General features: G+C 46.0%; 1 protein-coding gene and 1 pseudogene across 4 annotated transcripts in view; one reads left to right on the forward strand and one right to left on the reverse strand.

Annotated features, from left to right (window-relative positions):
- Adgre3 (adhesion G protein-coupled receptor E3) overlaps nucleotides 1-17,107 on the reverse strand; it is a 52,679-nt gene that overhangs the window by 13,232 nt on the left and 22,340 nt on the right. For all 4 annotated transcript variants that reach the window (XM_005405684.1, XM_005405683.1, XM_013505366.1 and 1 more), the window contains 2 exons: nucleotides 10,297-10,464; nucleotides 7,756-7,950 (listed from right to left, as the gene is read on the reverse strand). In XM_005405684.1, the coding sequence (XP_005405741.1) occupies nucleotides 7,756-7,950; nucleotides 10,297-10,464 (363 nt within the window). The remainder of the gene's footprint in view (nucleotides 1-7,755; nucleotides 7,951-10,296; nucleotides 10,465-17,107) is intronic.
- Nucleotides 13,942-15,688, forward strand: LOC102017472 (annotated as a pseudogene).

Consider the following 17,107-nt stretch of genomic DNA (forward strand, 5'->3'; position numbering starts at 1 on the left):
GCCTTGTCCTGTTAGCTGAAGGCCTGAGTAGAACAAAGACTGAAGTCCCGACAGAGGCAATTCTACCGCTGTCTTCACAACAGAGCTGCAATAATGGCTGTCCTAGCGCTCTCCGCCCTACTGACCCTCCCTGGAAGTTTCGGATTTGAAATGCTCCATGACCTGCAAGCATTCTCTACACCAAGACTCTTCTTCTCTAGCTATACATCCTGCTGGGTCGGTTTCTCCAGAAAACTAATACAAACTCAATCACCAAGTTCGGCATCTCTCCCTGACCTTTAGAGAGAATTTGGCCAGCCTACTGACCACTTTCCTTGGCTTTCCAGAGCACTCACAAGACCAAGAATTCTCCTAACACTGCTTATCTCTGAATCTTCTTGTAAACCTCCCTCTTCCGGTCTTGAAATGTTGGTCCTCCATGGAGCTCCAGCTTCAACCCATTTCACTCAAACTTTATTAGTACGATCACATGGATCCCTGTGTCCCGGACTTCCTCCTCATGTGATGTCACTCTCTCGCTCCAGTCAGTCCTGGGCTCAAAACTCAGATTAACAGTTGTGTATCGTATGTCTCAACTCCAGTGTCTGACCAGTACATCTTATTAACAAATACACGCTTAACTTCATGTTCTTTTATTTTTAAATTTTTATTTTATTTTTGAAGAGCTTGATAATTACATGTATTCATGGGGTACAACATAATTTTTCTTTTTCAGGGCTGGGGATGGAACCCAGGGCCTTACGCATATCCAGGAGGTACTCCACCATGGAGTTACATGTCAGCCCAGATATATATATATATGTGTGTGTGTGTGTGTGTGTGTCTATATATATGTGTGTGTGTGTGTGTATGTATATATATGTGTATATATATATAAAATGATTAAGCTGAATAATGAGCATATCCATCACCTTAAACATTTCTCACATATTTGTGGGGAGAACATTGAACATTCACTCTTCTATCTATTTTGAAATGTATATTAAAGTTAACTGCAGTGCCGGTGGTGGCACATGACTATAATCCCAGCACTCGGGAGGCTGAGGCAGGAGGATCGTTGCGAGTTCAATACCAGCCTGGGCTACAAAGTGAGTCCAAGACCAGCCTGAACTGCATCGTGAGACCCTGTCTCAAAAAGACAAAAAAGAAAAAGTTAACTGCAGTCACCCTCCTGTGCAAAGAAACGCCATAACTTGGTCCTGCAGTCTAACTGTAACATTACCTTTTCTCTACTAAGTCTATTCCTTTTTCCTGTAGATTGGTTAATGATATCACCAACCATCTACCCAATCTTGAGAGAATTGTACTTCTGGTTTACCCCTAATACACCACTTCCATATCCATCTGGGGTCCTAATTTTTGCTGGCTCCACTTTACATTTTCTCAAATTTGACCCGCTTCCTCTACTTTGGTTCATATTTTCATTAACTCTTATCAGCCCATTCTTAATTCTATTTCTACCGTTCGTTTTTTTCTCAGCACAGTTTACTTCCCTCTTTTGTTGTCCTAAAAGTGTTTTATGTCATATCCAACTTGAAGCCCTGGATTGGACCATCATTTCCCTAAAGAATTATTGGATCCTGGGCCTTTGGGCCAGCTCTGGCTCACGATTTTTGGTTTTTCTCCGGTACCGGGAACCGAACTCACGACCTTGCGCTTGCCAGGCAGGCCCTTTGCCGCTGAGCTAAATCCCCAGCCCCTCTGGCTCACGATTTGTCTTTGTAAATAAAGTTTTACTGGCACTTAGCCACACTCACTCACCAGCATTTGTAGCTGCCACTGCGCAGAGTGGAAGGAACAGTTGCACGAGAGACTGAAGATACCCTTTGGCCTTTTGCAGAAGTTGGTTAACCTAGAATTTAAAATCTAATTTTGCGTTCCGACTCCAGCACTGTCTTAATCTACTCTCCCACATTCCCTTTTATTGCCAGAAATGAGTTTCACTTTGCGTGCAAATTCAGACCAGTTTGCTAATAGCTTTGTAGAACACTTCCTTGAGGAGGACGGAAAGATTTATTGAGAAAGAGAAATTCCATCACGGGTGGCTGCCGACAGCAGCGCTTGTGGGAACCTCAGAAGCCGAGGACCAGGACATGCGGCTTCTCTGAAACAGGGAACGAATAAAAACACAAACACGGAAAGGCAAACCGAAGGAAAAGGCCACGGGATGATTCCAGGGTCAGGGGTGCCGAGGAAGGGAAGCTGGGCCACCCCCGGTCTCAGCCCCGTTTACACCCTGGGTCTGGTGAGCTCGCCCTCGTGGGAGAGGATCTGATACCCCGAGGACAGCAGCTGAGCCCCACGGCAAAGCCGAGCTGCTGCGATCGGCCCCCAGCCTGGCGACCACCGCAGGCGCCGGCAGCGCCCGCCGGTCCTAACTCTGCTCCCTGGGACGGGGAGCGGCCAGGGAGGGAGTCACAGATAAGGACAGCTGAACGCCGGAGAGTCATTCAGCAGTCAGGGACCGAGTTCAGAGGGGTGGGCCCTCGGAAGGAGAGAAGGGCTCGGTCACGGTTGGAGAGGCAGCACCGCAGCGTGGAGACAGAGGGCTTTGCGGGGCGGGGCCGGGAGCAGGCTTTATCACGAGCGGAGCGGGTAGGGCGTGCTCGTCAGTGCGCGGTACCCAAGGCAGACAGGCTGCTGCAGGGGTCACGGAGGTGGGCAGGGGTGGGGAGGCGGCAGGGATTAAGCCCCACCTTCAAAAACCAGCGGAAGACGACTCGCTTGAGCAGCCCCACGGCTCCCTCCTCCCCAGGCCCAGCTGGAGGCGTCCAATCAGAAGACAGAGACAAAAATCCCTGGCTAGCCACTCCCCCAGGGGCGCGGCTGAGACGCGCCGGAGGGTAGAGACGCAGGCTTTCCCTGGGTGCAGGGGCGGTTCTGACCTCCTCGCAGCTCCCCTCAGTCTGCAGCCTGCTCCCCCTCTGTCCTCCCTCTCTCAAACCGCTCCTCCGCCCTGCCCCGCGCCCCTCTTTGTGTTTGCTGTTATCTCCCCCGCCCCTTTTCTCCTTTCCTTCTTTCTGAACTGTTCTCTTCCGTTCCTTCTTCCATTTTCCTTTCTTTAACCCCAACACCCCAGCACGCCTGTCATCGGTACTACGACCCTCTTTCTGGGTTATTGAAAAAAAGGGCGGCGAGTTCTAAGTTACACGATCGATACATGCTCGGCTCTGTGGATGCTAAGCGTGCGCCGGAGCCAGCTGTGGATCTCTGCTCGCCAGGCGGTGGCCAGCCTCGACCCTCTTACACTGAGTAGGTCGAGGAGGTGTATACATGCCAAAGCATGTCCCAGCCAAGATCACGCCCCACAGAAACACAGTAATAAATAAAGAGATCTTCCCAGTAGCGTCAGGGGTTTTCTACCCTAGCTGATCCTTAACGGTCTGTACAAAAGAAAAAGAAAGATGAGAAAACAAAGCAATGAGATGCGTCAAAAAATACTTTTTTATTCTCTGTAATGGTTCGATCAATCTTGCATTCTTACATCCGGTAATCTGAGCAACTTCGTTGAAGATAACAATATGTAATGTAACAACCACTGTTAATGCCTATCATTTTGTTCTGAAACCCTGTACCATGTTTACTGTTTTTGCTTTGTTTTGTTTTTCCCTATGTTGTTGGTATTTTGCTATTGTTCTTTCTTATTATTCTCTTTAAAATATAAAAAAAAATAACTTCTCAAAAGCTTATCCAAAGGTACTAAAGTGGAGAAAATAAAAAAACGAAATGGTTAAAATGTTTGAAGAGGTTAAGGATCGAATAAACGATCAAAAACGCAAAAGATGTTTTGCAAGTTCAAAGAGGAAGTAAATAAACAGGGAAAGGATTTAACTAGTAAAATGGTCAATGAACTTCAAGAAGACAGAAACAAAAAGCTGACTGAGTTCAACAAGATGGTACAGAGTAGAGGGCTGGGGATTTAGTTCAGCGGCACAGCGCCTGCCTGGCAAGCGCAAGGTCGTAAGTTTGATTCCCGGTACAGGAAAAAAACAAAACAAAACAATAAAGTAGGCACAAGAAAGGAAATTACGGACATTAGAGCCTGTCCTACTGAGCTGAAGCAGAGCAGTAACAGAAACACGGGCTGGGCTTTCTGTACATTTTGAAGTTTCTTTTTGGAAGACCTAAGAGGTGTATGTGTGCTTGTAAAAGCTTACATGTGGTCGTTACTGCTTTTACTTTGATACTGTATTAGCTGCCTTAGTCTCTCCCACCTGAAGTGTTGTTCTGGAGGGTTTGCTAAACTAGTGTTTCTGTTAGGTCATTAATTTGACTCAGTACCCCGGCATCGTCTCTCACATTTTATTTAACTTTCCTCCCCCTCTTCTTTTTTTTGTTTTTGCTTTTTACTTTCCTTCTCATACAATCTCAGATCTGACCTCTTTCTTTTCTGGTATATAAATAATAACAGTAAAGTTTATTTACCCTTTTTTTTTTCCTCTTTTAGAGTACATTTGCAGGGCATGTGGTGTATATGCAACTGTGTACGAGTATTCCTTATTGCTTTGGTTTACATAATTTCTTACATTGACCTGTCACGTTATCCCTCACAGAGGTTTGTCTCTTGGGTCTTCTAGCATTGGAGTTTTGCTACTTTACTAGTGGTATTAAAAAATATTCTCTGAGCCAGGTAGGGTGGTGCACACCTGTCATCCCAGCACATGGGAGGCTGAGGCAGGAGGATTGCTATGAGTTCAAGGCCAGCCTAGACTACATAGTGAGTTCAAGGCCAGTCTGAACTACATAGTGAAACCCTATCTCAACCAATCCACCAACCAACTAACCAACCAATGAAACCCAAAAATAGTCTCTGAATTTATTTCAGAGAATTCCTTTAACCTAAGCAATATGATAGATACCCATGTAAAGGAAGCATTTAAAACCCCAACACAATAGATCTGGAAAACACAACACATCGTAGTCTATATCCAACATATCATAGTCACTATCCTACAGACACAAAAAAAGAGAGAGTACTAAAAGCTACTAGAAGGAAGCACCAAATTACCTATCACGGAAAACCCATCACAGTAATACGCAGATTTCTTAGTGCAAATATTAAAGGACAGAAAGGAGAGTGTGGAGTGAAGCTTTTAACCCACCCTCCCAATTTTGCTAACCCAGATTAGCAAAAGCACCCTTCCAAATTGTAGAAAGAAGAAAGACCTTCCTTGATAAGGAAAATAATGACCACCAAACCATCACTGTGGAATACTTAATGGACTCCTAGACAGAGACATAGAAGGTAACAATGCCCAAGAGCTCAGAGGAAAGACGTCAAACCAGCAGAGTAGCTAAATGAGAAGAAAATGGCAAGGGCTCAAGCAATGAAAATGTAATGTGACGGCAGGAATCAATGCATACCTATGTTCGTCACCTTTCCTGTCAATGGACACAGTACTTGACACCCAGAACTTAAAGGAGGAGAAGTTCTCTTTAGCTTAGGGTTTTGGCAGATTCAGTTCATAGTCAGCTGACTCTAAAGGAGAAGCATCATGATAGAAACACGAATGGTACGAAGATGGTTAGTTCTGGGCTCCTGCGAAGCACTGCCAGCCAGGGAACAGGACAGGGACCACCCGGAGTACCCAAAGTCACGCCCCACAACCCACCCAGAAGTGTGCCCTGCCTCCGTTTTTCTGAGTCTCTGCAACGTCTCAGGACAAAATGTAGACAGATGATCTGGATCTCTCCTCTGTATTACAACTGCAGATGGAGTCCGTGTTCCCAACAGAAAGGTCCTGAGCCTGGCCTTTACCGAAATTACAACAGATGCTGGCTAAATCAAGAGGGTTACAAAAAAATCTCCTTTTTTTTTTTTTTTTTGGTACCAGGAATTGAACTCAGGGCCTTACGCTTGCCAGGCAGGTGCTGTTCCACTGAGCTATATCCCCGGCCTAAGAAACTCTTGAAAACACATATTCCAATAAATTGGAGCATCTGGAAAAATGCATAAAATCCTAGAAACATGATTTACCAAAATTGAACAAAGAAGACAGAAAACCCCAGAACACAGATCAATAACAAGCACTGAAATTAATGCTATAATCAAAACTCAATCAATGCAAAAAAGGACAACAAAACAAAACAAAACATTACATGCCGGGCATGGTGGTGCACGCCTGTAATCCCAGCACTTGGGGAGCTGAGGCAGGAGGATCCTTGCAAGTTTGAGACCAGCCTGGGCTACAAAGTGAGCTGAAGCCCAGCCTGAACTACATAGCAAGACCCTGTCTCAAAAAGACAAAAACAAACAAACAAACAAACAAACAAAAAAACCAAAAAAAACCCCAAAAAAGAACAAAACTCAATCAATGAAGAGATACTCAGAACCCAAAGGATGTGCTGCAGAATTTTACTAAAATTCTAGAAAAGAACTAAAACTTACCTTTCAAACTTTTCTATGTCATTGAAACAGAAGGAATTCTTCCAAACTCATTCTGTAAAGCTAGAATTTCCCTAGCATCAAAACCAGATAAGGATTTAATGCAACAAAAAGCTACACCCCAATATCCTTTTTGAACATACATGCAAAAATCCTTAATATGATACTTACAAAATAACTCAACAAATAATTAAGAAGATGATACACCAAAACCAAGTCAGCTTCATCTCAGAGATGCAAGGATGGTATAACAGATGTACATCAATAAATGTAACACATTGGAATGGTTATCATGAAGAATACAACAGACAACAAATGCTGGTGAGGATGTGAGAAACAAAGAACACTTCTATATTACTGTTGGGAATGTAAACTATTACAACCATCATGGAAATCAATATGGAGAGAGCTCAAAAAATTACAACAGGAATTCCATTTAATCTAGCTATGACTGTCTTGGCTATACTCCTGAAAGAGTTAAAGATGTCATAATATAATGATACAAGCATACCTATATTAACACTGGCAAAATTCACAATAGCTGAGCTCTGGATACAGTCTAAACCTTTACCAACAGAGAAATAGAAAAAACGTGGTAGGTATACACAATGGAATATATTACCCAGTAACAAAGAATAAAATTATGTCCTTTGCAAGAATATTAATGGGACTTCAGGTCATAATGTTATGTGAAACATACTAGGCGCAGAAAGTTAAATATTGCATGGTTTATCTTATATGAGATACCTAAAGTATTAATAAAGAAATGGTTAAGATAAAGGAGAGAGGAAGAAAAGAAGGCAGACTTTTAAGAGGTAAAGAGAGACTGGGGGAGTAGGGCAGTAAGAGGAGGGAAATAATGTGATACAAGTGATCAAGGCATGTTATATACGGGTATCAAATCCCCCCAGACGAACACAATTATTATGTGTTACAAACATACAGTAATAAAATACTAATTAAAAGTAATGTAAGTAAAATGGGAAGGCCCCCAGGTTGGCCTTGGAAGCTGTGTGTGGGGCCTCACAAAGCCTCTTCAGCCTGACGTGGATGACTGAGGCCCTTCAAATCTGCTTGTTCTCCCTCTAACAAAAGATAAGGGAGAAAATAACTAACATTGTGCTAAGACACTGCAGAGTTCATTTGTTACACAGCAGCTATGGTTACTAAGTCAGCTGGGCTCTCAGTCCCTCAAATGACACTCAAAAAGTGTGTTCTCCTCCAAGTGATACAGCGGAAGTGTTGAAATCAGAACTCTTTCTTTTCCGTCACACTGTCCCTGCAGATTCACACCTTTCTCCTAGTCTTTTCTTAGAGCCAGATGGCCGGATTTGAGTAGGACAGTGAGGAGACTGATTTAAATCACCCACCTGAGGCTCTGTTCTTTTGATGCCAATGAGGAAGACGCAGTGGGCCAGGAGGAGGCAGAGAGCGAGGTGCAGGTGCAAGGTGGTGCCGGTGTTCTGGATGGGTCGGCACAGGACGAAGGTGAGGGCCGCTAGCACGAGGCACAGCAGAGAGAGGCTCAGCCCCCCGTAGGTGATCGCCTTCAGCACGGGGTCCTCCTGCAAGCCACCAAGGGAGGGTTACCAAACAGTTTCCAACTCTGCCGTCACCTTCCCGAGGGAGAGTCAGACGCTCACTCCTGCCACCCCTAACACGGTCCCTCACCCTAACGTGGCGTTTTTCCTCCGCAAAACGGAGAGAGATTTACTCCCCATGACTGCTGTAAAAACAGAAGTCTAGATAGAAGCCGTCCAATAGAAATTTGGACATAGGAAACTTGTGTTGAACACTTTTTTTCAAGAATAAGAAATTTTATTGGAGAAAAGGAATGGAAAATAGCAATAGCTCCTGAGAGACAGGAGGGGTCCCGAGTGGGTTGCCCTAATTTAACACTTTCTAATAGGTAAATTTAAAAAGATAAAGAACAGGTAAAATTAACTTAGTCATGCAAAATTCTACTTAATCTGATAGTGTCAAACTATTATCAGTTCTATGAATGATCAGTGTCAATGGAAACAATTACTAGTGGAAAATTTGACAATTTTTAAATATTAGGCCTTTGACATTTATGTATATGTTGCACTTACAACACATTTAAATTTCTACACTATAATCCTATCCAGGAATAAAGTTGCCTTTAATAGAAAAATACTTCACACTGCTCCAGTTTTTAAATTTAAAATTGATTAAAATGAAATAACATTAAAGATACAGTTCTTCAGGTGCACTTGGCTAAATTTTAAGTGTTCTGTAGCCATAGGGATGAAATTTTATTCAACAGCACAGGGCTCAAAATTAATGTCAATGAAAACTGAGCTTTTAAAAAATGTCTTGCTCCCCATTGCATGTTCATTGTCTAGGACAGCCGGGCATGGTGGCGCATGCCTGTAATCCCAGCACTCGGGAGGCTGCGACAGGAGGATCATTGCCAGTTCGAGACCAGCATGGACTACAAAGTGAGCTCAAGGTCAGCCTGAACTGCATAGTGAGACCTTGTCTCAAAAAGACAAAAAACAAAACAAAACAAAACAAAACAAAACAAAAACAACCCCACAATGTCTAGGACAGTACCTGGCACATAATAAGCACTCAAGAAATACATTTTTTTTTCAATAAATATTTTTGACTGACTAAAATGAAGCCACGTCTATGAAGGATAGAAGAAGTTGGTTATCATGTAGTTAAATATTTAAGAAGTCAAAGGTAAAAAATAGGAGGAGTTAGGGAGATTTCTTTCAATCTGCGTTATCCTAGTATTAGTTGGTACCTAAGAAGTCCAGTCAGGTACAGTGATTTAGATTTAGAGTGTATCCCCAAACTCTCATGCACTCAGAGGTGGGACCTTTGGAAAGTGGCTGGATCATGGGGATGCTGCCGTCACCAGTGGATTTATCCAGTGATGAGTTCAGTAGCTGGATGTGCTGAGTGCGGGTGGGTCCCTGAGGGGGATACCCTGGAAGGGTTTATTCTTGTCCCAGCTGCTCCTTTCTCCTCCCACCTCCTGTCTTCCTGGAAATGAGCAGTTTTCCTCCGTAGTAGGCCCTTCCTCCCACCTCGCTGCTTCTGCATTTGAGCTCTCTAGCCATGGGCTGAAACTTCTGAAATCGTGAGCCAAATAACCCTCTGCTCCTTTATGTTCTGGCTGTTGGGTGTCGTCTCTCAGTGGCTCAGAAGCAACTAAGACAAGGGCTACTCTTTATCATGGGCGCGAGACAGTGGCCTTCTTTCTGAGCTGACCGGGGAGGTTTGGTAGTGACTCCATTTTACAAAGTAACAGACGCTTTCCGTTCCAGGTCCCCTGGGGATCTGCGAAGGGACTCCTGTGAAGGCTGCCGGACCACCTTCCCAGTGCCTGTCGACTTTTCATGTGGGTTGAGCTCACGGGTCCTGAGCTGACCCGTGCTTGAGAAAGTGTTAGGGAATTAACACCCTCTGAACACAGATGCAAGCAAGTGACTAAAAGTGGGTGCATAAATACCTCAGTTCCCGCATCATGTACATCAGCTCCCAGAGTCCCCAGCAAAAATAAGCTCAGAGACCCACGGAGAGCACTGCCTTGGTAATGTTCTCTGCACTGGTGTCTGTCCTTTTCCCACATTTTTTTTCCCAGGCCCCTACTGATGTTTCTTTAAATCACCTCTCATGTAAGCTTTTTTTTTTTTGTCTTTTTGAGACAGGGTCTCACTACACAGTTCAGGCTGACCTTGAGCTCACTTTGCAGCCCAGGCTGGCCTTGAACTCACAAGGATCCTCCTGCCTCAGCCTCCCGAGTGCTGGAACTACAGGCATGTGCCACCACGCCCAGCTCTCATGGAAGCTTGAATCCTTGTTGTAAAGTCTTTTTCTGAAAATATGTGGCGGATGAGCTCAGAGCTTTCATGCAGCAGAATCATGCATCTTGGTACCTTGGGGCTCAGGGCCATGAGGACAGCAAAGCTGGACAGGTGGTGGCACTTGCACGTGGTGTAAGAATCACTGCTGCCCACGTGAAGGCAGCCCTCTGTTGACCAGCTGCCCCCTTCCTCTGATCCTTCCCAGAAGACACAGAAGTGCTGAGCATTCTCAACTCCAGGCTGCAAAGACAACAGTAGGAAGGTGGATCTCCTTCCATTCTCATTATTCCAACTTCACGTATTACTCTAACGCAGTGAGTTGGGAACTGGATTTGGGAGAACACTGCGGGGAAGTTTACCATCACCACACCTGCTGTGGGGTTTATGCCCCATGTATTCTCCCCTTCTGTGGCCATCTTAGTTCGCTGAGGATTGACGCTTATGAGCTCGTTCACCCAAATTCCTCACCATTGATAAAACCAAGAAGGGTGCCAGTGAGTGAGAGATCACCGGACGGGAAAAGTGAGACGCCGAGCACCTTCTTAGGATTCCCTTTCTGCTCTGGACTCTTCCTTTGCAACAGGATGGCTTCTACCTTCTGCCTGCATTTGGCTTCCACGCAGCTCCTCAGTACCACTCAGCACTCCATTGTCTTTTTAGGCTTTACTGTGAGAAGGGTTTCCCACCCTGGCAGTCTCTGGGTGTCTTGGTGTTATGGTTGACACGCTGTGTCAACTTGAGGAGTCTAGAGGTTTGGCTAAGTGACCCAGCAGTTCTGCATCCTGGGGTGAAAAGGACACGCCCTTACAGCGCTGGGATGTTGTTCATTGATTTGAAAAGTTTAGGAGGTCAACTAAGTTCCTGAGCAGGGGGCGGGGCCCTTACTTTGCATCATCCCGAGCCTGCGCAAGAGGAGGGCAGGAGGTTACGTGAGTGCTGCACACCCCTGGGTGTGGGTAGCCTGCTTACAGTGTAAGGGAGGGAAAGAGGGTTGTTCCTCCCCTTGTGCTCTTGCTGCTTTTCTGTCTTCTGCTGTCTTGAACTGTTGCCCCTGTGTCCTGTCACCCTGCCTCGGAGCCAGCTGATTATGGACTGAAACCTCCACAAACTGTGAGCTCAATAAACCTTCCCTTCAGCAGCCACCCAGGCACTCAGAGGCCACTAAGGCTGTGGTTCAAGGAGACCAAGCTACTGCTCACAGCGGCAGCAGACCCTGGCATTGTCCACGTGGTGCTGGTTTTGCAGGCATACAGAAAGCAAGGGTTATACGGTCACAGGGGTTTTCACCCAGATTTCAGAGGAAGGCTTAGAGCCAGGTATAGTGGTGCATGCCTGGAAACCCAGCACTCTGGGAGGCTGAGACAGGAAAATTGTGAGTTTGAGTCCAGCTTGGACAAGTGAACAATTCAGTGAGACCCTGTCTCAAAATGTCAAAAAAAGGCAGGGGATGTAGCTCAGTGGGAAGGCCCTGGGGTCAGTTCCATGTACTACAAAAATAACAAGACTTGGGAGGTGTTATGGTTTGTGTCTAGTTGTCCCCTAAACCCTCACAGGGTCATAGGTGGGACTTTTTGGAGGTGGTTGGATGTAGAGTGTGTGATGCTGGAATCAAGGCTGTGATACTGGGATTGATTCATGGTGTGATGCTGGGATTAAGGGCAGGTAACCTCAATGGAATATAAGGGACAGAAAGAGGGCTGCTACTGTCCCTTGTTACTTTGCTGCTTTTTCACTACTTTGCTGCCTTCTGGCTGCCACAGACTCTTTCGTCTCTGCGATGCTCCTATGCCATGCCACCCTGCCTTGGAGCCAGCCGACTAGGAATGCTTTACACACTGTGAACCAAAATAAACCCTTCCTCCTTTAACTTTCAGTGTTAGTATTTTGCCTTAACAACAACAAAAGTAACTAAGGCAGCCAACCTGCCTTGCACAGCAGGACTCTTTCTCAAAAAATTTTTAAAGGTGCATGGTAGGGCTAGGGATATAGTTTAGTGATACAACTTCTAGCATGTGCGAGACCCTGCATTTAATTCCTGGTATTGGCAATAAATAAATAAATGAATAAATGCAATGAAAGAAGTCAATCTATAAAAGTTACCCACAATACGATTCCAAATATCAGACACTGTTCAAAGGACAAAACTATGATGCCAGGTGTGATGGTGTGTACCTGTAATCCCAGCACTCAAGAGGCTGAGGCAGGAGGATCGCTACAAGTTCAAGGCCAGCTTGGCCTACATAGTGAGTTTAAGGCCAGCCTGAACTGCAGAGAGAGACCCTGTCTCAAAAATAACAACAAAGATACAACTATGAGACAGTAAAAAGACCACTCGTGGACAGAGATTTCAAAGTGGAAGGAAAACAAGCAGAAGACAGAGAATTTTAGGAATTAGTGCAACTATTCTGTATCTTGCAAATATAATGGACACATGACACTAAGCATGAGTCCAAATCCACAGAACATGTAATGGTAAGAGTCAGCCTTCGTGTAAACTCGGACTCAGTGTATCAGGCTTGGTTCATTGATTTTAACAAACATAGCACAATAATACTACATTTTTTAAAACATTGGACAAATTGCAGAGGCACAGTGGTGGTGGGGGAATATTATATTCTTGTTTCTTTTTAAAAATTTATTTCTATTTTTGTAGTAATAGAAATTGAGCCCAGGGCCTTGGCAATGGAACTACAAACCCCAGTCCTTTTTTTATTTTGGGGCAGGGCCTTGCTAAGTCATTAACTTGTCCAGATTGGGTTTGAACTTGGGATCCTCCTGTCTCAGCCTCCCAGGCTGCTGGGATTACAGGTGTACACCACTGTGCCTGGCTCTACTTTCTTTTCCCGTTGTTTTGGCAATGCTGGGATTGTACCCAGGGCCTCGCACATGCAAAGCAGGGACTCTACCACTGAGCTACATTCCGAGGCCCACACTGTACTTTCAGACTAGTCATTCCATAAGCCTCAAACTGCTCATAATTAAATTCTGGGTGTTGGGGGTGTGGCTCAGTGCTAACATGCTTGCCCGGCCCAACTTGCAGCTGTGGGTGTTGGATATTGTGTTTCTGTGACAAGACAGTGACTTAGACAATATTATAGGCAGCCGGGTGGCATCCTGGGCTGAGGGCCAGAGAGAGCCTTTATTTTCAGACATGGCTAGGCACTGTGACTCTCATGATAGCAAGCGTGGGGACAGGGGACAAGGGGGTGTGTGACACAAGGAGACCACAGAAACTTCTGGCCATCCCGGGGGTCTCGAGATTCCAGGAGGCAGGAGGCTGCCAGTGCTCTGCAGTGAGTTCTGCCTGGGCACTGCCAGGAGTGCCTGTGGTTCGACAGGTGCCAATTTGCAAGTCACAGCAGCAAGGGCCATAAGGAAATTGCGTAGTGCCGGGGATACAGCTCAGCAGCACAAGCGCCTGCCTGGTGAGCACAAGGTCCTGAGTTCAAATCCCGTAACCGTCCCCCAATAAAGAGCCACCGTAAAAGGAAATTGTGTAAACGAGGAATGTGTTACCTCCTGACATTCGGCGGGTGCAGCTCAGTGGCACAGCACTGCCCAGCATGTGCAAGGCCTGGGTGCCATGCCCAGCGCCCTAACACACACACACACACACACACACACACACACACACAAGTACTTGAGCCAGAACTTGCACAGGACCTTGAAGCTAAGAGGTTCCGTAGCTATTTCTACATCGTGTTGGGGCGGGGGGGCATGGCCCATTTACCAGCTACTGTACTTTACAAGAGTTTCACCATAGTGCCAGAGCTGACTGGCAAACAGATGCCCCCAGTGCAGCAGGACACAAGGGCAGATCCGTGCTCCCGGGAAGGTGAGCGCAGTTCACATATTTCCTGCAGACCGTGAGCAATGTGAAGGCTGTTGAGGGTCCCCAAAGGTAACCAGCTAAAAGTACCACACCATATCACCCCAAAGGAAAGACAAGCCAGGCGCGGTAGCACACGCCTGTAATCCCAGCACTCAGGAGACCTAGGCAGGAGGATCACAAGCTCAGGCCCAGCCTGGGTCATTTAACAGCCTAGTGAGACCCTGTCTCAAAATAAAAAATAAAAAGAGGTTTATTCAGATCACAGCTCCGGAGGTCACCAGTGGAGCGTGTGTGCACGTGAGCACCCGCGTGGGGTGCCAGGAACCGAACCCAGGGCCTTCTGCATGCTGGGCGAGCCCTCTACGACTGAGATACACCCCCAGCCCCCACAAGTATTTTTCTTGTCTCCTCTTTTCTATCTGTTCATATATTTTGTGGTATTGGAGACTGAACGCAGGCCTTCCCAGGAAGCTACACCCAACTGCCCACGCTGGGCTCCAACTCCTGAGCGGAAGTGATCCTGCCGTCTCAGCCTTCGCCGTGCTGGGATTGCGGGCAGGTGCCACAGTGCCCAGCACGCCCACAGATACTGTACTTTAAAATGACACAAATCCCAGTGTTTGAAGAATTCAGCAAAATCATTCAAGCCCTGTTTCGGGGAAGAAAATTATGTCACATCTGCCAACTCAACAGGAACACCTACAAGTGTCTCTCCTCCAGGTGAAGCCCGGTCACTGAACTATTCACACAGGAAGTTACGTGGTGGACAACAAACACTATCAGGCCTGCCTGGCAGGGCTCTCAGCCCCCAGCAGCGGCGAGGCGAACCGGTGGGGAACCCGGGGGCAAGTGAGCTGCGGGGAAAACGCGCTCAGATGCTGCGGCTGTCAACTTTGAGCTGAACTCTTCTCTCTCACCACTGGCAAATGTTTGTAAAATCTACCACCCGCTCGCTTCATAAGCTAAATCTCACGGAAGACACTGGCCAATCACCCAACAGGAAGCCTGCAGTTTTACAGTTCTTCGGTCTAATGTAGTAAAGGGAAAAGAGGCGATCTGCTCTGGAGATGACTTATCTGCTGAGGAGAGCAGACACGATAGCACGTATCGAAAATACGATTCGACTAGAATCAGGAGGGAAGAGGCCTTCTCAAGTAAGCGGTGCTTTCTATGGATGCGCAGCTACTGAGGACACGGTGGGCCCCGAAGGAATGGAGACATTTGTGAAGACGTTGGTGTAGAACCTGAAAACATAGTTATGCTTGTCCTAGCTTGGAAAGTGGATGCACAAAACGTGGGCTATTTTTCTGTACAAGGAACAGGAATGACTTCTTCACAATGTGACGCGACAGAAAAACTCAGAAATTCTTTGGATTGCTTGCGATCGTTATTAAATGATTCAACAAGCTTTAAGCTCGTTTATAGATACGCATTTGACTTTGCAAGGGAAAAGGACCAGCATAGTCTAAACTTAAACACTGCCAAATGCATGTTGGGACTGTGATTAGGAAAAATCTGGCCTCTTCGCTCATTTTTTCACCAATTCTTAGAGGCACTATGGCGTCATAATTGCCGTCAGTCAGCAATACTCGGTTTCTTTCTTTCTTTCTTTCTTTCTTCCTTTGTTTCTTTCTTTCTTTCTTTCTTTTTTTTTTTTGCCTTTTTGAGACAGGGTTTCACTACGCAGCTCAGGCTGGCTTTGAACTCACTTTGTAGCCCAGGCGGGCCTGGAACTCACAGTGATCCTCCTGCCTCAGCCTCCTAAGTGCTGGGGTTACAGGCGTGTGCCACCACGCCCAGCCAACTACTCGTTTTCGTGAAGTGCATGTGCGCATGCGTGTTATGTCGTCTGTCGAACTATACAGTGATTAACAGAGACCAGTGGTGCAATGTGCTTGGATTCAGCAGAACAATTCATCTTGACCTCAGCAGCTATGCCGGAGATGGAGCGTGGCCAGTCTTTTCGGATGAGTTTGTGGGGCGGTATAAAGACAAGCTGCTGTCCTCGGGCTGTGTGCATACCAGCGAGAGAGTCACTGTTACCAGTTACGCCACGTGTTAGCTGTACGTCGCTGCTGGTATCAAAGCACAGGCTGCTTCTCTCGCACTGTCTCCCTTTGCAGGAATGCTTTGGCATTTGCTGCTGAATGGGCCAGCGCTGCTGCTGTGCGGCACTGCTCCCTTGGAAGGCTGCCTTCTTCCACTCTGTATTTACACTACGCATCGGTGAATTTGCTTAGGTCCTCACTGTGATTATATGTCTATTGCTGCTTAAATTTTGTATGTGTGTATGAAAAGCTTCACCTAGAGATTATTTCTGCAAAAATGTGTTGTGAAAATAATTTGGGGGCATATTTCTATTCTCCTTTTTTCAAATGAACCAGTTGTATTTCATTTGGTCTCCAATGTAGCAGAAAACAAAACAGAGCAACTGTTACCATGAGCGAATGTTGCTAATTAGCCTTCCTGCTTGAGGCCAATTTCTGAAGAGGAGGTAACTTTTCCGTGGCTCATGCCGAAGGTCATTTGTTTTACTTGCTAATAGTAGTGTTTTAAAATGATGCAAGTTGTAATTATCGACCATGTAGACATGTAACATGCCAGAGACAATCTCCACCATGCAAGGTGTAGCTTTTTTTAAATGTTAAAACGGTAGCAGGTTCAAGATAGGTACAAATGAGCAAATTGAAACTGCGCCTTTTTAAAAAATTAGGGCTTAAATTTTCATGAATTTTCTTTAATGTTATTTTTCTTGTCTTGCGCTTTTGCAGCCTTCCAACCAGTGGTCTCATGTGTTCGGACGTGGGGCTTTTGGAAGGGGATTAGATCCTGGGGGTGCTAACTTCAGAAATGGGGTGCTCCACTGATGGTTTAGTGTGCTGTTAGGACCGGTTAGAGGATGCAGGGCACCGGGCAGGGCTTTGAAGGATGTATTTTTGTCCCTGACCCCTCAGTCAGTCTCTCTCTCTTTCTCTCCCCCTCTCCCTCTCTCTCTCTTCCTCTCTGTCCCTCTCTCTCTTTCTTCCTGTCCTCGGCTTCCTGGATGCCATG

Source organism: Chinchilla lanigera, unplaced genomic scaffold (genome assembly GCF_000276665.1).
Source record: "Chinchilla lanigera isolate Chin_1 unplaced genomic scaffold, ChiLan1.0 scaffold00094, whole genome shotgun sequence".
Classification (NCBI taxonomy): Eukaryota; Metazoa; Chordata; class Mammalia; order Rodentia; family Chinchillidae; genus Chinchilla; species Chinchilla lanigera.